Source organism: Passer domesticus, chromosome 14 (genome assembly GCF_036417665.1).
Source record: "Passer domesticus isolate bPasDom1 chromosome 14, bPasDom1.hap1, whole genome shotgun sequence".
Lineage (NCBI taxonomy): Eukaryota > Metazoa > Chordata > Aves > Passeriformes > Passeridae > Passer > Passer domesticus.
The window spans coordinates 13,435,052-13,456,559 of NC_087487.1; the positions used below are offsets into that span (position 1 = coordinate 13,435,052).

A 21,508-nucleotide genomic window follows, 5' to 3' on the forward strand; every position below is an offset into this window, starting at 1 on the left:
GGGGTGAAGGTAATAGCATCAGATTTATTCCAAATAAATACTATCCAAGTTAAAAGGATGGATAAGGTTTTGGTGATTATATAGTAACTGTATAAAGCCCAAACTTATACATCCTGCAATTAAATTCTGAGAGCTCTGCAAAACTCTCTTAGAGCTGCAGAATTAGAGGTCATTTCTGTGTGACCTGGAGGCTAAGATGGTATCAAAAATATCTAAGAAGTTTCAAACTTGAAATCCCTGACTGTGCTTAACTCCTTTAGGCCATTCTGTTTTTCTTTTTGAGAACACCAACAACAGCAGTAACTTTTTATGCAGTTTTGGATGTGTCATATAAACTTTTGATAGTAAATGGCAAGCTGACAATTTTTAGATTAAATGTTTTTCTCTTGGTGAATGTAGGTCAAAACAAGCTGTTTGTAGAAGAATTTGGTTTAAATTAATTTCCTCATTTGATGAAACCTTAATTTTTTTTTTAACGGCAAAACATCCTGTTTCCTAATTTTCAAGAACTAAATAGATATATATATTTTTTTATTTCAGAAAACTCACCACCATCTAAATGACATGCTCTCAAAGTCTCTAAATGAACTGTAAATTATCTGGTATGTACTTTTTTTTAGATTATTGGTTCACAAACACTGATAAATCCAGAATAGGGAAAATTATTATAAAATTTTGCAAATTCCCACAGAGAGAGAAAGTATTTCCTTTACTGATATAATAACAAATAGCAATCATAATGAATGTCATAATTACAGTGGTCATGAGGATAGTTATTGGCAATTTAAATCAAACTGCTCCCAGAAAACAGGAGAAAGTGGGAAGGAGTGAGGTGGGTGGATGATGGTTTAAAAGGATGGTTATTGATCGAGTTGTTCATGGTGGATTAACTCAGGAAGGGAGAGCTGGATTTATTTTATCTTTATCTGTGAAAAAACATTGAATATTTGCTTAATTTTATTGCATATGTACAGCATAACTTGATGATTACACACAATTTATACAAAAAGCCCATACTAAAGCAATTAAATACTCATTATGTTAGTTTCCCTGGCTCAGGAGGACTAGATATTTCCTTGGGCTCTCCTCCAGCCCTGTCTTCTATGCTTCCACATCCCATAGGCCAATCTCTCCAAAACTGGCCTTTACTGGGCTGGGCTCAGAGCCACCTGGGCTCTGTCAGGAATTTCCCTAAAGACCCACTTTTAGTCCAAAGAGCACTGGGGTAGGTGGTTAGGCCAGGCAAAAAGGGAGGCTCTCCTATACTCTCCCTAGACTCCAGGACAAGTTATATGCAAGTGATTCTCTACCTTTTCCAATTTGCTGTCCTCTCAAAACCCACATTTTCCCCATGGAAGCCCTGTCCAGCAAGCCTAAGCCCACTGTAAAAAGCTTTACCCTTTTGTAAGATTTATGGCTTCCCGCTGCAGAGCCATTAGAAACAGCCCCCAGGTCCCCAGGCATCCTCAGGGGTTGAAAACCACTGGTTTGCACCAGGGGACTCCCAGAGTAATCCTGCAGAAGGGTGGTGTTGAGTCCTGGATCTGCTGAAACTAATGGAACTGGCGTGAATCTCAGCTGGAGATAATAGAGGGGAGAAGTGCTCAGGGCTCTGAAAGTGCCCACTCCAGGTAGCAGGAGCAGCACAGCTCTGCTTGACCTGATTTACTTTGCTCTCAGGCAGCTCTCACAGCTCCAGGCTGCTGCTCAGCACCAGGGTGCTGCCAGAGCTTCCAGTCCAAAGCCACCTTGTGATCCAGACTGGGCTGAGGGTGCTGGGTATGGGGTGAGGAGGGCAGGCACAGAGAGGCATTCCCTCTCATCCAGTCACTGGGCATGGGAGCTTGACCTGGCTGCAGTCTCCTGTCAGGGAGTAGTAAAGAGTGATAAAGTCTCCCCTGAGCCTCCTTTTCTCCAGAACAAACACCCCCAGCTCCCTCAGCTGCTCCTCATAGGACTGGTGCTCTACCTGTGCTTCTCTGTGTGTTTTAGCACAGGAGGCTGCAGAACTCCCTGCCAAGAGAAATCATTGACTTCTTTGTCTGGGATAACACTGGAAGGTCCAAACTCTGATTAAAGTTGTCTTGTTTGCTTGCCCTCTCTGTAGTTACATGTGAGTATAGGATTCACCTATATCTGCTGCACTTTTCCCCCTGGAGAAAACATTTCAGCAGTACTGAGAGGAGTCTAATCAGGTATTAAAAGCAAAGTGAATTGCACTTGCTGTAGAACTGGGGTAAATTACTAGAGCAAAGATAGAGCCCCTCTCCTGTTTTAATCCATTTTAATCTCATTGTTGAGTTAATAAAACCTATTGGTTTACTAAATCAATGTAGGGTGTGATTCATTATTATGCGTGCTGGTACACAGATTCAGATACAAACTCTTTCTGCTATAGACTGGAACAACACTGATCCAATGGAAGTTGGCTCCAGGGAAAAATTACCTCTTGCCACTTGTCATAGAAAGATACCAGCTATGGTAAATTTTTGCTTGCGTGAATCAGAGGCTCTATTTGACTTCGTTGATGCTGAATGCACTTGAAATATTTTTACAAATGATTTAATCTACAAACAGAAAAGAAACCTCCTTTTGTTTGAGTTCATATTGGATTCATTTATGACCATTAAACAAAACAGCTATGCCCTATAATGAAGAGGGATTACTAGGGAAACAAATATATTTGTTAGCTTTATTCTTCCCCCTGCATCTATTAGAACAAGCCTGTGTTTCCAGCTTGCATTTCATTTTCTTTATGGCAGGCTGCTGGAGTTGAGACATAAATTAAATAGATACATTTATATAAAGTCTGAATTTCTGCTGCTTTTCTGTCTCAGATCATATCATTCTTGCCAACTGTCTTCATTTAGGAGGGTCAATCTATATATTACTGGAGAAGCAGACTCCATTTTTTTATGCTTTTCCTCCCAATAGCTCTCTAAAAACAATGAAGTTCTATGAACTTAAAAAGTATCTCTCTTATTTATAACCTTGCAGATATCAGATGTCTGACAGAATATTTCTTCTTTAAGAACCAGTTCCAGTTTTTTTTTTATTTTATTTTTAATTCTCATTAAAGGTCTTGAAAGGGTTTGAGTCAGAAAGTGATGTTCTCTTGGGGGATGGTTTTCCTGATTGATAAAAAATATCCAATCTGTCACACCCCATTAAAAAAAAAAAAATCTGGGTAAAATATCTGTGCTACATACAGCCATAAGTCCTTGCAAATCAGAATTTATCCCAGAGTAACTAAACAAGGACTCCCAAGGACTTTGTGACAGCTGTGAAGAACTCCAAGCTCTGACATATGATCAAGCGAGAGTGACTTAACAAGTCACCAAACATCAGAAGAGCTGAGGTAGCAGTCTGGGCACACATTCTTGGCTGGTGACAAAGATATAATAATGCAATTTAACTTTGCTGACAGTGAAACAAAGTGCAGCTACATCATATTATTTTGCATTAGCTCCAGGCAAAGAGCATATGTACGGACAGGTACCTTCGCTCTGCTGATGTGAAAGAACATATTAAGCCTCCATGACCCAGTGTTTTACCCAAAACCTCAGATCTTCTGGCTCCAAATATCTTAAGCTTTCACTGGATCAGCCAGAAGGGATTCTCTAGCCCAGGTTTGTCACAGGAAGGCAGCAGTGGCTCACCACCCCCTGTGGGTGCAGATTAGTGGAGTGCAAACAGATTGCATTGAGCTAAGGGGAGATCTGCAGCCTTGATTCCACCAGAACAAGGAGGCAACAAGCCACAGGACAGACTCATGTTCAAGCTGAAGTGTCTCAACCTTAACCCAGACACAAGACAATTGAAACACAGTCCCCCAACAGAAAGAGGCCTCAGCTGCACAGTTGAAATGTCCAGATTTCAGCCTCATCACAAATGTTAAAAGATTATTACAGACTTAAATGGTCTTTGCCCTGCACTTCTTTGGGGTGTCCTTCCCAGCAAATGGCACTCCGGAGGCTTCCAAAAAACACCCAGGAAAATGTAGGGAACTTACATTGAACCAGCAGTGTTTGGTTTGGGGATGAAAAAAGAGAGAACATTGAGAGCTTGAAAATGGAAAATCAATGAGTTCATTAGGGCAGTGAGAGTTTCAGCTGTGAGGGATGAGCAGCTCTGAGCTCCATTTGTGGGTTGCTATGGATTCATGGAACCAGAAAAATTTGGGTTGGAAGGGTTCCTTAAACATCATCTTGTTCTAATGCCTCTTCCATGGGCAGGGACACCTTCCACTAGACTTTGACTGGATTGCTCTGTGTTGGTGGCTGTTGCCCTAATTTTCTCCAAAAATTTGGGTTGGATATCAGAGGCTGGAGTCTTCCTGTAGACAGGACAGAATGTCTGTCTACAGTCCCATTACAGAAATTGCCATGTGCACTAGATACACAGTGAGATTAGTGTCACCCTGCAGGGCTAAGCCAGGCAAGAAGGGAACCTGAGCATTGGTTGGGTACAGGAAATGACAAGGAAGGCTTTATTTATTGTGTACCTAGAAAGCCACCTCTTCCAGTGGCTCTGCACAAAAGCAGGATAGTGAGAGAAAATAAGTAATGAGGACAAGGATGGAGCTCTCATCTGGAAGAAACTAAATACAGGTAATTTCTCTCATCTACTTGCTGAATAGGCCTGACTTGGAGCTTTGAGACCCTGGTGATGGATTAAATACAGAAGAATTAAAACACAACAGGGTCAGCAAATTCTTCCCTCTTCATCCAGTTCAGCAACAGCTGTGGAGGGCAGTTTTGCTTCTGGGATGCAGTGGTCCTTCCTCCCCAAACACCTGCATGATGGAGTAGGCTGGAGAGGAGGCTTTTCCAATCATCAGTCCCTCTTCCTGCCTTTTAGTTTCCTTCTTGGATCATAGGTTTCAAATCACCAGTCCACCCTGGCTCTTTTACAGCAAGTGACCTGTCAAGAACTGCATCAGTGAAAAAGATCCAGCTACAAATCACTGTCAGACTGCAGAAATGTCTTTTCTACAGTGGAGCTGGAATAGATATCTATATACAAGCTTCACCAAAAAAATCTATTTTTCTAGTCCATGAAGTATTTTCAGTTCTTGACCTGGGCTTGTATCTGTGCACAAGAGACAAGAACAAGAAGGAGAGCAGGAGACAAAAGAGAAAAATTTGGACACTAGTATGTATGCTCAGTGGTACAGATATAAGTATGGATTTGTTCTGTTGAGACAAGTGATTTCCAGGATCTAGGGGAGTGTGAAAGTGGGGTTCTGCTGAGATGTCCCTGATATTACAGACTCAGGTGAAATAATCATAAAAAAACCTACATAGAAAGCTCAGACCATTCTGCTGTCTCTCTGCTATCCCAATAGAAAACCCTTTTCCTTGTGCACTTGTGTGTGAACATGCCCATCTAGCTCAAGATTAGATTTATCTGGAAATCATCCCTGAGTGGCTCCTGCAGCACAGCCGTAGCTGGCGGCCGTGGCTCGCGCCGTGTGGGTCACGCTCGCTCGTTCCCAGCGCCAGGCAGAGCCAGCAGGGGAGAGGCACAAACTCTGTTTTGTGTCAGGGCCAGGAAAAAAAAAATCTTCATGCACAGAGCTCGTGGGCTGACAACTCAAATCGCTGGCACAGAACTAAACTCTGGAGTCCTCATAATACCTGGAGGATTGTTCTTCTTAACCTACTTGCATTTTATTTCACTCGGCTCTTCTTTGCGCCTCTGCCACTCGAAGCGCTAAGTTACAAATCTGTCTAGTAGAAGAATCTCTGCTCCCTCAAATGGCCTCCCTGGGCTGCAGAACTCCATTAATTAGCATCTTTTAAATGCTTGGGTAATATTCGTTGCTCCTTTTCGAAACCGTTTCCCCAAGCCCTAATTTTAATAAAGCTGGTTCTCGTGAACATTTGAATATTAAAGCCTTTGGTTACAAAAAGACAAAAGAGGCATTTTAAAAGACAGCTGGGCAAAGATTACTTAAATGGCTGATATAATTTTGTGTGTCGGTGTGCATGTGTGGATGTGCAGCATCTCTGAGATAAAGCTTTGTCTTGGAGGTGTTTCTGTGTCAGTGTGCATGAGGTCAGAGTAGCTGTCATTTGGGAGGTGTCAGTGCCTGTGAGGGCACTAACAATATCAGGGGCCCTGGGGAAGCATGGTACCATGCAATATCTTTGAGTGTGGGTGAAAATTTCTCTCAAAGCACACCAGAAAGGGCTGAGTTTGCTCCATGTAGTTGCATGCATTGTTTCAGATGTGAAAGGTGAACTGAAAGCTGCTGTATATTTAAAGATCTTATCCTCGGGATGGTGTTTTGTATCTTTTATTATGTGTATTCTTCAAGCTTTACAACCTTACCAGCTGGGGCTGATGGTGGCAAAGGAAGAAACAGTTTGACTGATTTTGTGCAAAGCACTTCTCTGATGGGGACCATGTACTAAAATCAGCTAAGTACGTGATTTTCTTTCAGCATTGTCATGAAAGATCTCCAGTCCTGTGGGGAATTACTAGCAAGGGTTTCTTTATCTTGCCAGCAAGGCCGAGTTTGGAGGAACCAGAGAACAGTGTGGACTCCACCACCCTTTTTTTCCCTCCTGAGGCTGACAGCAGAGGTGTCAGACCGATGATGTTTTTTGTTACGTTGATACATCTTGTCAACTCTGGACAGGGCATAGACTCTCTGATTCATATCTCACAGGTTAGTGGATCAGACAGCAGTGATTTCTGTCTTATCACGAACCTGAGGTTCAGTGATCAGTGAGGTGTAAGTATTTCTTCAGATACTTCAGCCTGCCTGGGAAAGATTTACAGCGGTTTCCTTGCTGAAAGGCTTTATACACTGTCAAACCTCTCCTGAGTCACAGGGCTGCCTATCAATGGGCCGTTATTTGCTCAGAAAGCAGCTGTGTTTTCCCACTAGATGCAGTGGCACAGCCATGATTTGTAGCCGCTGTAAAATGACGATAATCTGTTATTCACAACCCACCAGAGGTGTGGTCACAGGGTTTTGATGAGCTGCACCTACTGCCCAAGCTAACACAATGCCTGGAAAGTAGGCTAGAAAATTTGTTCTTCTTTTAATTCACCTGATCTTGCTGTGCTCTTTGCTGTGTCAGTTGCTGACCCTGAAACATCCTGAGGAAGCCCTGGAGAGCTGATCCCAGCCACTGGATCATTCACACACTGGCATTTCTCCTCACCTCTGGTGGAGCTCAGCCTCACACTGACAACCCCAAGTGGAAGAACTGACACAATTTTCAATAGTTTCATTCTCTGCATTTGTTTCAGTGACAGATTTGAGCAACAGTCTCCATTCTTAAGCCATTTTCTTCTTAACAAAGAGTCTTTTCAGGAGTTTTGAAGCACTCTCTGTCTCTCTTGTGCAGGAGCAATGCTCTCTGTGACAATGTCTGTGCTACTGGGTCCTCTTCCCTCTTGCCAAATCATGTCCTCTACCCACTTGACCTTAAGGAGATGTTCCTTAGCTGACCCCACTCATGGAACAGTCACAGGAGGTCAGCACTGTACATTGGCTTGCAGACAGAAGGCCAAAATTCTGTATTTGGAGGTCAGACTGTTGAATTTGGAGGAAATGAAGCAAAAAGATAATGCAAGAGAGCCTCCAGGCTTCCATGTGAGACCTGGGGTCATGGAGATGGCTCCTCATTCCCATGCAATTTCCCTCTAAGCCATTGGGAATGTGTACAGTGCAGTGGATCTGTCTGAGGAGATCTAACTGCAAAATTTTATATTCTTGCTTTACATAATCACCAACCCAAAATTAGTAAATAATCCTGAAATTTGACTTCTCCATGCTTCTTTGGATCATCTCTGTAGTAGGTCTGTGCTTCTTTCCCAAGGATAACTCTGCAGTTCCAAGAGCTGGGTGTGAATGGGGATTGGGTGAAGCTGAGGTTAATTTAGATTTACTGCCAATGATCTTAAATAGAGAGGGTAATACACAAGAGTGAGCAGTTGGCTAAAGTGACTACAGCCACACTGTGGCTCTTCAGCTGCTTGTGGATCACAAGCAAATTATCTTCTGTAGCTTCTTTTTGAGGGCCAGCCCCTCACCCTGCAGCAGAGGAACCCAGCAGAGCATCAGAGCAGCACCTCACTCCTAAAGCTCTCCTTGGTCCAGGTGTGGGGGTCCTGCATGTGAATATTTTGGTCATTCATTGGGAAAATCAAAAAATTGACCCTGTGAGAGGAGGCTGAACTTCTCTACTCAAAGTAAGAGCAATCAGCAGCCAGGTCAAGAGATGAAATCACAAATGCAGTGTAAGAGAGAAGGAGTTTTTTTTAAGCTGGTTTTACCAGCTCCAACTATCCTACAATGTGCAGGATGGGTCTCCCTTCTTTCTGCATTGGATGGTCTTGTCGTTCTCTTAAATTATGCTAGTGGTTAAAAAATAGAACATTTCTCCAAAAAACTAGGAAGACTATCTTGAGCACACTCAGGTGGCAATAGAAATCTGATCTCGAATGGCAGAAAGAAAAGAGAGAAAACAGGATTTATAAAGGCTCAAAGTCAAATATTTACTTTCTCTATCTTATTTCTTTGCATCTGCTTAAATAATTGCCTAGAAGTGGAGAACCTTCTAGGTGATATGAAGAAGAATAAATTTTTTTCAGGAAGACATATAATAGGTGAAAGATTATTTCTAAATGCAGAATAAAACCCAGCTTCAGGCCTTCTTTGCTCAGGATGAAAACATCTTTTCATGATTTTTATGCATATGAAGGAAAGTGAACCTTTTTCTCTTGTAGTAATTGCATTTTTAGTCACAATTGCCTGTTATCTTTGCATTTCCCACAGGTGGAGATATTGGTTTTCATGGAGGGTTTGCTTTAGCTGTTCATCTCTCAAAACCCTTTGTGATATTATGAAATATCAGGCTGCCAAGTAATCAGTGTGGTTTTTTGGGTTTTTTTTCCTAATAAACACACACGCACAGGCAATAATTTGTTTATTCAGCTCCTTGTTCAGGGTTGAAATTTACTCCAAAAGCAAGCAGCAGCATACAGAGAGCCCAGGTTATGGTTCAGGGGGGAGATGGAGCCCCTTTCCAGGGACTTCCCAGGGAGCAGATCCAAAGGTCGTTCGTTCACTGATAGTCCATGACACCACAGGTGGGAACCTGTTCAATTTTCCCCCATTCACAGAACTTTAACTTAGGTTTTTAATTTCTTTTTCAGGAAGCTTTTCCTGTATCATTCATGAGGTCTCTTTGTCAGAATGGAAATAATTACCTACGTTTATTTTTCCCTTGTTTGCTATTTTTGCTGAAGTCTGATGAAACGAGTTTGGTCAGCTTCCCATTTTGTAATAGGCAGATTCACTTTCTGATTTTCAGTCACGCACAACACAGCAAGAAAACAGCTCATGAGGGTGATCAAAACACCTCACTGAAACAATTTCTGCTTATTTTGTTTTGTGTAATTATTCTTTTTCTCTTTTTCCTTCAGCATCGTGGAAATATTGAATCAAAATTAGGTTGCCAAAATCACTTAAGAAGAGATGAAGAATTTTAAATCCCTAGTCAGTCTTAGAATCCATAGGCAGTCCTAAAAAAGAAAAGGAAAAAGGAAGATGAAAACATTTATCCTCAGAATCAGCATAATTGTCATAGTTATTCTTGTTATACTTTATTTTACCTACCAAGCTCTGAATTTCAGATTACATCCTTTTCTTTTCCACTGGTGATGGTGAATATCAAGAAGTGTGTAATCAAAGATAGGATGCCAGATTTCTGAAGAAAAAACCCTAAACTATTAATCCACTTTGCTTTTCTGCTCCGGCCTCAATCTGTTGGCTGGAGAAGAACACGAAGGTAAAAAGGGCAGGGAAACAATTTCTGAAAAGCTGTGCAATGGCTATGGAAGAACAGCAGGAAAACAGGTTGGAAGCTGCTTCAAGTATTGTTTTATCCCTCTGATAACCTCACTCAAACCATCTTTCACCTCCATTTTAGCATCTGCCACCAGAAAAATAAAGGGAGAAAACAGGCCACTAAGGGGGATGGAAAAGATTTTTCTATTTCACTTGGTGGTAACCAAATGGAACAGACCCACTCCCAGGGTGAACCGAGGGCTGTTCGCTCCATCAATACCCAATTTGAAGCAGATTTCAGTTCTACAAGGTCAGAACCACCTTTTGTCAGGCAGATCCTGTCCTAGAAGCTTAAAGAAGACCACAAGTGACACCAAGATGAGAGGGTTGTCACCAGGCTTGTGTCCATGTGGGGCTGTGGACACTGAGAAGTCAGCAAATCGTGGTTGCTGTCAGTGTGTGGGAAGAAGGAGGATCCTGGGTTTAAACATCACGTCCTCCTGTGAGGAAAAGGGATCTGTGGCATCAAAACTTTCATTCCTTCAGAGCACAGACCTATCTGCCTGTCAGAACTCTGAATTTGATGTGTTTTCAATGCAGTTTTATGTGATGGATGGCTTGGGCCCCCTACAGTTTACCTGCCAAAAGTTAATGTAAATGCTCCAGAAGTTTGCAGAGGAAATGAAAGCCCAGGATGTTTCTGAAGTCTGGGAGATAATTAGTGTGATTTAGATCCTTGGCATTACAGGAAGCTTAACATTTCTCGTGTTCCCATGAAATGTGTTGGAGAGGTGGGGGTTTGGGAAAATTACGTTGGCTGAAATGCATGGATCAGGATGCTGGTGGAGAGTGGAGCTGCTAACACAGATGGAAAGCTGAAAACAGACTAAGGGGGTTTCAGATCCTGCTGCTGCACAAGGACACACTTTTACAGATGCTGGAACTGCTGAGATAACAATTTTTTCCTTTGAAAACTACTGCTTTGAGTGGGCAAGAAATGTCTTTGCTATACTTAGAGGTGGATTATGTGATGAGAAAAAATAGAAGGGCTACTTCATGTGCCAGCATATGAAACTGCCTCCAAGTCTCACCAGAAAAGGAGAAAAGCACAGCAAAAGCTTCTCAAAATCTTGCTCTAATGAAGAGCAGGTGTGAATTTTGCAGAAAGGCAGGTTGCAGGGCAGCTCCAGGGAAAGGTGACATGCTGTTGTGAAAGGCAAGGAGTGCACAGAGGAGCACACAAGTGGCAACCTCTGGAATTCAGGCTTTAAGGTTTGACTTGTTGACACATGAAAAACTCTTCAGTGCTCACCATTCTTAGAGATCAGTCACCCTTCTCATGGATGGAGACTGAGCAGTTCAGCAGCAGGATTGCTGTGGATCTGCAAGGTCAGAGGGGAAATGGGGACAGGGAAAATGCTGCTGGGCAGATAGGACCATCTGCAGAGTGGAAAGACTCAGTGCTGGAGGCTCTGGGCCAGAAAAAAACCCATGGGACAGTGGCAGACAGAAAGAGGGGATGCTGGTAGAACAGGGGTAATGGATTTCCATCTTTCCAGGTTATTTAGGGAACTAGCCAGTGTGACGATGCCTTTAATATTTTAAGATATAATTTCTCATATTTTTGCCCTGTATAACCTCTTCTTGCCTTCTCTCAAAGAGATCCCTTCAGTCCACACCGGTGAGTCGTCATGGAGACTACAGCCATGTGGTGGCAAGACGTGACTCCACACTGCTGGAGCTCATCACTTAATTATTTATTAATAGACTTTTACCCTCATAGCCTCAAGAGATATAACATCTTGTTACCAAGGCTGGGAGAGAAACAAGAAATAAAGGCACAAAAAAAAAAAAAAAGGGGGGGGGGAGAAAAACACAGGCAATTAGAAATAATTAATTAGAAGTACTATAAACATGCCAGAAAACGTAATAGGAGTGGAAATTGAGCTCAAAACCCTATAGGTCAATACTGTTTAGCTGAAAAAGTATCTGACTAGACAGAGAAAAGACACAATATACAGGGAGGTGAAGTTTGTTGCCAGGGTTATTTTGTGGGTGCCCACTGCAGTCTGCTGGGATGGGAACATGTTTTTCGTGTTCTCAGCTGGATATGAACACCAACAGCTAAATCACATTGCCCTGCCTTTAAAACCTTGCTATAAAGATTTTGATCCCCCAGGAATCAGGAATAAGAACTATGGAGACCACAGAACCATGTGGCTTTGATGACTGATCACAATTTCTAAATGGCAAGAAGTCTGGCAAACACTTGTGAAAACCTCTCACTCCCCGAATTTTTGATTAAAACAGACCTGGCAAATAACAAGTCAATTCACAAGAATGAGTACCAGTCTGTAAAAAAGGTCAAGATGCACAGCAGGATTTCCTTGCTTTGTATTTGTTTTAATTGAAAAGCTAATCCAGCCTATTATAACAGAAAATAAGTACAGGCATAATCTTATTTCTGTCTCTTTACTTTTAGACTTCTATAAGAGCTACTGCATCAGCAGACCAGGTATTTTTCTGCAAACTTCTTCCCAATATAATTAACCCAAAAACTTTCTCATGCCTGCTTCAATTGGTGACTCTCATCTAGGAGGAGGCTGAGAACAAGCTGGAACTCCAACAGAGCTTGTAAGGAGACATCTGTGCCCTTTAGATAAACATCAGACATGACAAGACAATGCACTGGGTCAGAAAGAAGAAAATCCTTCCATAATGTGTATTCAAAGAGGGAAAAAAAAATACTTCAACTCCAAGCACAATATAAAACAAAACTGGAGGAATTACATGGCACAGAGCCAAGCAAATTTAAGGAACAAATCTAGCAAACAATGAAACGTAACAGCTCTGACCAAAACCAACCACTAAATGTTAAATGCTGCTCTTGTAACTGACAACACCAACAACCTTAAAGGGCTGTTTTACTAGCATGTGTATGTGTGTGTAGGGAATACTTAGCCTCTCACAGAGCTGGCTAAATTTGTATTTCTTGTGTTTTGTTATGCTTTTTTATTCCTTTAATTTTTTTCCTTTACAAATTTTTACTAATGGAAATCCACAGTCAGGCCAATTGCAGTTGAGGAGGTTGGAGCACTCTACATCTGGTCTGGTGAGCATGAAGGACTGTAGACATCACCTGCCTGCTTGCCTGGAAGCAGGTTCACCTGGAGACACCTCCTGCCACACATCAATGAGGCAAAAAGTCTTGTGGTGGTGGACGGAGAGGAGAGGCAGTGGAGGACCAGGAATGGGGAAAGGGTTTGCTGACATTCCTGTACATTTTGAGTAGAGTTCCCATTGTTCCCTTGTTGTCTTTGCTTGTAATGCACTCTCCAGAAAAGTGATGTGCTGCTGGCTGCACAGATACAGCCACACAGTGTCTATCCCAGTGTTTATCCCAAGCATTATTTAGTGATCAGTCTCCTGGCACTTAAGCATCTAAGAGTGTTTTTTTTTGCATTTTTCTTCACCATTTCTTCCTCCTTTGAAGAAGGATGGTGTTTGGGTTTGTCTCTACTCTAAAAAGGAGCCTAAAGGAAAGATTTCAAGTGCAAATAAGTATGGAGACAACTGAGGTCAAAACGTGAAGTCCTGGTCTCCCCCTGCCTGGCACAGCTCAGCAGTCACCCATCCACAACCATGTTTCTTGCTAAAAGAGAACTGCCTTGTTTGCTTTTGTACATGTGAGACAACCACAGAGGCAAAAGATTTTTCCATTTTAAGGGGAACAAGGACTCAGGCTGCCCCTTTTTCTTTGCTGTTCTACTCTTATCCTCTTGTCTCTGCTCCAAGAATTCTGAAGTATCTGTCAGTTTGTCTGATCAGCCCAGTTGGCTCAGTGGTGAATTTGTAAGAAGTCTTCCTTACCTATCTCCCTAGAGTTTTTTGGAAACTATTCCTACCAGTTCTTATATTCCCTGACACTAGCCAGGTGATCCTCTAATCATGTTTAGTACAGCAAGATTAACCTGTCATTTAAAATATAATTGTTCTTCAATTTTCACTGCTTTCTGAAATAGAGGCTGAAGAGAATGCCAAAAGCTGTGACTGGAACTTTGCTGCAAAGCCTCTGGCAACAAAAAGCTTATTATTTGCAAAAGAGGGGATCCTAATTGGAAAATATGATGGAGAGAAAATAGTGAATCCTCAGTAATCTCCTTCCAAAATGATAATGTATGTGGTATAATGAATATTAATGTGTCATTTTTATGAAATGGGGACACTGGAAAATGCAAGATAAGTTTTCCTTCTTGCTGCACTGCACTTGGCAAATAATACTTGGTGGAGTGACATTCACCCAGAAGTTGTCCTCCACACCTCTGGCTCAGGCACAGCTGAACAAAAATACACTCAGAATTTCCCTTATCTGTGATCTTATAACAGCCACTGTCCCATTTCTGGCATTCCCTCCCCACAGCCCTCCTGAGTTCATTACTCATTTCAGTCAAAGATGACACTCCTCACACAGCTCTGCTCATCCCTGTGAAGCCAGGAAGAACTTGGAGCAGCCCAGCTGGAAACGTGGTGTTACCCTAATATCCACTATCACTAAACACTAAGTACCAACACAAGTGATCTCTGAGAAAGGGAGATGTTTTATTTCAAAATCATTCAACTGGATTTTAGAGTCAGGTTTCTCAGTCCCCCTGGACTCTCTGAGACACTGGAACTATGTGAATTTAAGAGAGAAAATTCAAGAACTCATAATCTGGCCCTTTCTGTTTAGATATTAAATACTAAGAAGCGCCAGAGTTTGTTCTGAAGTCTTTGGTAGAAATGCTGTCACCCAGAGATCTCCCCATATTGGCTAAATCCTTGTTTCTAGCACTGTAACTGTAGTACATGAAGTTTTTTAGGCACTCTCCCTTTAGTCATTACCTGTTCTGGCAGGCTTCTTTGTAAGTCTTTAAAAAATAATTCCCAGAGAATTGAGGCTTATTGGAGAGACATATTCTTTTATTTACTTGCCCATTCCCAAACTATTACCTTCCTGTTATCTGCTTCCTTTGGAATCAAGCAGTTAACATAGTTATGGTGTGGAAATGGAGATTTCCCCTGGCACTCCTTGGAGGGAAGAAAGGATAATTTCAGACAGGCTCCCCTTCAGGTGATGCATCTGCCAGGGCTATCTTAATATTTCTGTAGGAAAAATGAGAGTGACAGCCTGGGAGTGCAGGAAAGAGAGAGCCATCATGCTGATAGAAGACTCAGGGATCTGGACTCACTCTGGCCACAAACATAGTGTGTGACTTTAACAAAACCATTTTATTTCTCTATTCCTTATTTCTCTACCTGTCAAAAGCTTTACTTTCTCTCAACTCTTTTTCCACTGTGTTGGTGTAAATTACAAGCTCTTTGGTATAATCTCTGTCCCAACCTGTTGTGTTATTTAGCAGAAGGGAACGTGGATCTTTGCAGGGGCCTTTAGAAAGCAGAGCAGAGGTAACAATAACAGAGATGACAATGGGAGATAACATCCTCAGGACTACAAAGGTGGCTCACTGCCTTCTGATGTCAGTCCACATAATCCCCACACAGAATCCACACAGTGCTGCAATCACCACGTGGTCCCATCAGGATTAAAGGAATGATTTCCCACAAAATACTTCATCAGTTTGCCCTTGTGAAAGGACAATTTGAAGGTGAGGTTGGCACTGGGGCTGCCATCGATCTCCACAAATGTTGGACATGGAGTGTGACAGGCAAGTCATGTGCTCTGGCTTTAAACCTGGTCCTTGCTACTTCTGCTAAAATAAAGTCTCAGCACGTGCAGCTTAGAGGCTCTGGCACAGACAAGAGACTTTACCCAACAGGTGACATAAACAGGACATGGAGTTCTGTAGGGACAACAGGACATATCCCATTGCAATGGCTTTGCACTTTCTTCACTCTACGTCCAGCAAATGCTAGGCTTTGCATCCACATGTGCTATTTCAGAAAGTATCTAGCACTGGGAGAAATCACCTCCCCCAGGCTATCCAAAACCTTCAGCCACTGCTGCTCAGAGCCATCTCTATATACAGAATAATTATTTTAATCAGGAGATGTGTTAGAAATAGGATATGTGCAGCTGTTGTGTGGTTTCCTGCACTTCCTGGAATGGCTGCCTGGAAAAGTGGATTAAAACTGTAGGTGGAAGGGCAGTTGTCATGGAAACTGCATCACTGGCAGCTTCATTTCAATCTTTTCTTCCTTCTGAAAGTTTTCTACCCATTTTGCCACTCTGAGCTGGTACTCTGATATCTTGGTTCTCCTTTGCCTTGATCAATCTGTCCGTGGTGCCTCAAGTCAGGGTTTGGAATTGAACCTAGATGGATGAAACATGGAAAACCAATGGAGAGGTTGGAAACATAGAAAACCAGTGGAGGGCAAGACTGTGGCCTCAGGAGTTATTGACATCCATGTTTAACAAGTGCAGCTGAGAGTTAAATTTCAAAACTGCCAAATATAATCTAAGGTGGTTTTAGGATGAATTATCTTCAGTTGATCTTAGATTTCTAGTTTTGCTTTCCCCAAAACTCAGATTGCTCTGGTGCATCCAGAATATGTTCCAAAAGCCCTAGAGTTTAATGAGCTTTTGTTCACATCATTATTCAGTTAAAAAGAACAAAAAAAACCAACTTTCCAGAAGGTGTATTTCTTGTTATTAGCACTTTCCTACTTACTACTCTCAGTTTTGGAGGAAAACTAAAACCATGAAGTTTCAGAAACCAATCAAACCATGAGAAAAATGAACAATTGGGACTAATGAACCTGAAAATAATTGGTCCAAATTATTAAGTAAATATAGCACTTAAGAGTAATGAAGGTACTTAGGCAGCATGGGGACTGGATTCAGAGCTATTTGCCAACTAGACAGCAGTCTAAATTTGCAGCAAATGCTGGGCCTGATTCATCACTGAGTTTTCTATCCCCGTGTGACTCTGGAGGCTGTTTTGCAGAGTAATGAATTAAGTTCATTACTCGAGATGCACAGTCCCTCTGCTCACACCAGCCTGTCACTTCCTGCTCACTGAGGTCTAGCAGAACTAAGTTAGTTTCTACAAAAAAATTAAGGGTTTTTTTTTCAGCACATGTAAGAGGCCACTGGTAGAACACAACAACCAGAGCAAAGCCCTCACCCATCAGCAAAAAGTGCTTTTCCCTGACTTATGACCATTTTTCTCTTGTTTCCTGGCCATGCCTGTGGTTTTTTCCTCCCAATCCTAGTTTTATCAGAGGAACAGAACCACAGACATAAAGATGGATTTGTCTTGCAGGGTTGTTTTTGCTCTGGCTCCTTAGAGTGCTCCCCAGAGATGCCTGCAGAGGAACACCCTCAGCTGAGGGTCTTGGGCCCACAGCAGTAACTCCAGAGCACAAGAGCAGCAGAATTACCTGGCCCTTTCCATTCCTGCTTCAAACTCTCACTGTGTAAATGAAAACAGGATTGGCTATTTCCATGATGATTTAACATTAGAAACTGCAAGTTCAGCATTACTTGAGATGATTGTGTTCAGTGCAGCCTGTTCTTCATGCTACCAACAGTAGCTGATGGTAACAATGGTCCTTTGCCTACGTGTGTGGCAGTGCCTGCAGTAGGAGGAAGGCTCAGTGGCAGAGATGAACAACCTTGGCTCCTGCAGGTTCCTGTAAATGAAACACTGCAGCCAAGTGGAATGAAGAAGGGGGAGGGATGCATAAGGAAGAGCTCAGCTGCAAGGAGAGTTTGACCCCCACACTGCTTTCCCTTTCCCAGCTGGGGAATAGAGCCCCATTTGTCATGACTCAGAAACCTCATAGCCAGCTACCTGCACATCACATCCACAGCCCTGTGGCTGGGATGTGGAAGGATTTATAAACATGTAGGCTGGACTTTTATTTCCTGATAATCTAGTTTAGTGTGACAAATAGCCCCATGAACAGGACACCCGCTGGCTCTCACCGTCCACGTCACTTGGACAGCCTCCAGCTTCCCAGTGCCTGAGGTGTTGGCTTCCTTCCCAGCACTTCCCTCTATCTGCAGCCCTCCAGCAAGTTTTCATCACTCCAGCCTCTTCCGAGGCAGTGACCCTGATGTACCTGTCACATGGTGCTCTTCAGATAGCCATGGCACTTGGCAATGTGTCCCAGAGCCAGGCACAATTTAGGAACTTAGACAGTGTTTCACTTTCTTTGTCATTCTCTGCTCCTCCTTGCTGCTCCCTTCTTCTCTCCCTGCTGCTCCATCCAGGGAGCTCTTGGATGAGGCTGCAGGTTGCTCTCCACAGACTTCTCTAACCCTTCTACTACCTTGTAAGTGTGATAACCAGCAACCCAGTCAGCTCCCCCACCATTCTGTGAAATGGGAATGTCATTTGCTTATCCTGTCACATAGCTCCAGGCTCAGCATCTCCAGCTGTTCAATCCTGTTTCAAACCACTCAGAAGGGAGTTCCAATACCACTTGAACCAGATGCTGATCTTTATCCACCCCTTCCTCACTACTCAACCAGTTTTCCAGCTTAACCAATTCTTTACCTGCTAATAAATCATGAAGCAACAGAAGGAAACCACATTCTGTTTCAAAGAGAACTGTGGCAGCTTGATTCAATATAAACAATCCTGGCACTCCAAAGATTTCCAATTGATGGAATGAGCATTTGTGAGAATATCAAATATCTGGTTTGAGCTCTACATAAGTAAAATGAGTTGGTCTGAACTAATCTTGTGATTTCAGGGAAATCTTCAAAGAGGCCTCAGCCCATTTCAGAGTGCAAAACAATATTACAGCAAGGTTGTTGGTTTTTTGTTGTTGTTTTTTTTTTTCCCCAAGCAGGAACAGCAGGATGCACAAAGGTGGGCAGATGGTCCAGAATTTATCATTTTGCTGGGGTACTGTGGGCAAAGCCTGGCAGGTGTGTACACCTGAAGGCAAGGTGCTTTCCATCAATGCACATGTGCACAGGTGACATTGATACACACGTGCATTAGTACATGTGACACACTCTTATGTGCTGCATCCAAGAGTAAGTGCTCTTGTGCATCTCACACATTTTCATTTAAGACAAACTTATATTTCATAATTTTCAGATTGTGCCTGAAGAATCAGCTGTTGCATTCCCTGAATCACTTCTACCCAATTCTTACACAGAAATCATTAGCCTGTGGAAATACTCTTTTTTTTTAGCAGAGGAAGCCATATGCTTATCCAGAGGCAATTACTCGTCTAATACAAGTTTTATAATAACCTTAAACAGTACTGAATAGCATAATTGTTTGCTTTAATAAATACTTCAGAACACTTTAGCTGCACTGTAAAATGGCTTCACAAAATCCTGTTTCAGCTTCCTCCAACCTGCCTGTGATGTTCTCCATTCTTCTGGCCATTTTTGTTCCCTTGGAATTTTGCAGTGATACTTAAACAGAGATGTTTTGAATCACAGGTGCTAGGAGTTAAGAATTCTTTTCTCTTTCTCTTCTAAATGACTTTTCATCATATGTTGGACCCAAGTATCTATTAGGGTAAAATCAATAACAGCTCCCAGAATAAAGAGAAAATGCCCCAGACTTAATACACTTCATGAACAGCCACTGCAGCTGTATATCCAAAAGGAAGCTAATAGAGTGGCTCATTCTACAGGTTACTGTTGTTTGAAATAAGTCCATTGCTAAAATCATTAGGAACAATGTAATTCTTAACATTACAGCCAAAGTAGGGCTCATGCTTCTGTGCCTTTATAGACACATCAGAGCTGTAATGATTTCTCTGGTCTCAGTTCTTAATATCTGAGCACCTGTGCATGCTAAAATTGATAACAGCCAAACAATATCCTTCTTCCTTTCTTCATCCCTGTGGGAGTGCATGTGAAAAGCTGTATGCTGAGTGACAAGGATAGATAAGAACTGGAGAAACATGTCCCTTTGTTGGGACTTCAACATCCCACTGCCTGCTCATGTCAGACTGGAAACAAAGGTCAATGACCCTCTACTGTTTCCTATTATTTTTCCTTTTCTAATATTTCAGGTAGATCCTGTGCTCCTTTCTTCTCTGAATGCTGTGAAGGAGCCAGTGAGTTGGGAAGGATCCTCTGGTTGACGAGAGCTGTTATTTAAAATAAAATTATTCATCTGAGCACTGAAAGTTCATTCAAGACCAGCTGAGTGACACCCATGACACTGAGCTTGCATGTAAATGCAACCTTTGTTCTTTAGGACTGGCTGGGTCAGGCACACACAGAGAGCAGCAACTCTGTTCCCAGTCCCTCCCATGAAGGGTAGGGCACAGCAGGACTGCTGGCTGCATATCAATCAGGTCACTCCAGAGAAAACAGTGGGAAGATATTCCTGCTCTCCCTCCCAGGTCCTGCATGGGACCCATCCAGAATACAAAACACATCCTGAGTCCAGGAAACTGCAACCAAAAACCACCCAGAGACATAAATGTTGTGGTTGCAGCACATTTTAATAGTATGTAGATGGACAAAACAGCAACAGCATTTATAATTCAGGAACATTAAAGAAAATACAGCACTTGCTGGAAAGCACAGTGGTGCTCTCCATCTGCCTTATCACTGGACTCCAATGGTTGGGTGCCCACAGACCTTTTGCATTAAATTTTACATTGATTTTTATGGCCAGTTATTACATGCAGTGTGTGAGCACTCCAACTGCTCTGTCTCCTCCCTGGTGTGGTATGAAATAAAGTTCATGGCAGTGGTGTAATGGATGGCTCGGACCAACTCCAAAAGTGGGGGTTTATCAGGTAATTATTTGAGGGGAATCAGAAAATGTGGTCTTTTATGTCTGCATATAAAAACTGCATTAGGTTTGGAAAGAGCCAAAACATGTCATATCATGGGTTCCCAGTGCTTATTACTTCAGCCCCTTTTGTCTTTCCTCCCTTTCCCTTCCAGAGGATCATTTCTAGGCCTTTGTTTCCCTGGGAGGAGGCCAATTCCAGCGTCCCATCACTCACAGCCCAAGGAGAAAAGGATGCACTGGTGTATCCCTTTCTGGAGCCCACAAGGTACTGAGCTGGATGCTGGAAATACACAAGCTTTATAGCAGCTGGCAAACCCAAGGCCTGCACATCTCTCTTTATAGGCTGTAAGGTGACTTTCAAAATCAAAAGTGTCAAAGCTGCCTTCCCAGGTACTTGGTAAAGTGTTCATACTGCCTTAATCTGGGATGTTCCCTATAGGAAGAGGGACAGACTTTTTAGCAGGGCCTGTTGTGAAAGGACAGGGAACCTTGGCTTTATATTAAAAAAAGAGTAGATTATGACTTTATATAAGGAAGAAATAGTTCACAATGAGGGTGATGAAACACTGGCACAGGATGCCCAGGCTGGTGGATGCCCTGTCCCTGGCAGCATTCAAAGCCAGGCTGGATGAGCCCTTCAAATTGAAGATGTCCCTGTTCACTGGGGCTTGGAATAAATGACCTCTAGGGTCCCTTTCACCCCAAACCACTCTGTGGTTCTGATAAAGGCTGTTCTCATGCTGCCTTCAAGGAGAACTGCACCCTCAACAGGAAGGTTTAGCAGATGCTGGATTTGCACAGGCTGGGACTTCGTATTTCCATATTTCAGAATTCTTTTCCTTAAAAAGACTTCACCATCAAAATAATAATTAAAAACAGTGTCTAAATGTTTTCAAAGGCACAAGTAATGAGTAAAAAAGAAATAGAAAAATTCCTCTGGTTTTCTATATGATATTTGCCTCTCTGGGGTACA

At 42.4% G+C, this 21,508-nt stretch overlaps 1 protein-coding gene across 2 annotated transcripts in view; it reads right to left on the reverse strand.

The window, feature by feature from the left end:
* Window positions 1-8,939: 8,939 nt before the first annotated feature.
* AGBL1 (AGBL carboxypeptidase 1) overlaps window positions 8,940-21,508 on the reverse strand; it is a 365,053-nt gene continuing 352,484 nt past the window's right edge. The window contains exon 24 of one of the 2 annotated variants that reach the window (XR_010347512.1): window positions 8,940-9,546. Coding sequence is in view for 1 of the 2 variants with exons in the window: in XM_064388768.1 (XP_064244838.1) it covers window positions 9,528-9,546 (19 nt within the window). In the remaining variant the exon portion in view is untranslated. The remainder of the gene's footprint in view (window positions 9,547-21,508) is intronic. The other variant, XM_064388768.1, reaches the window with a different exon arrangement.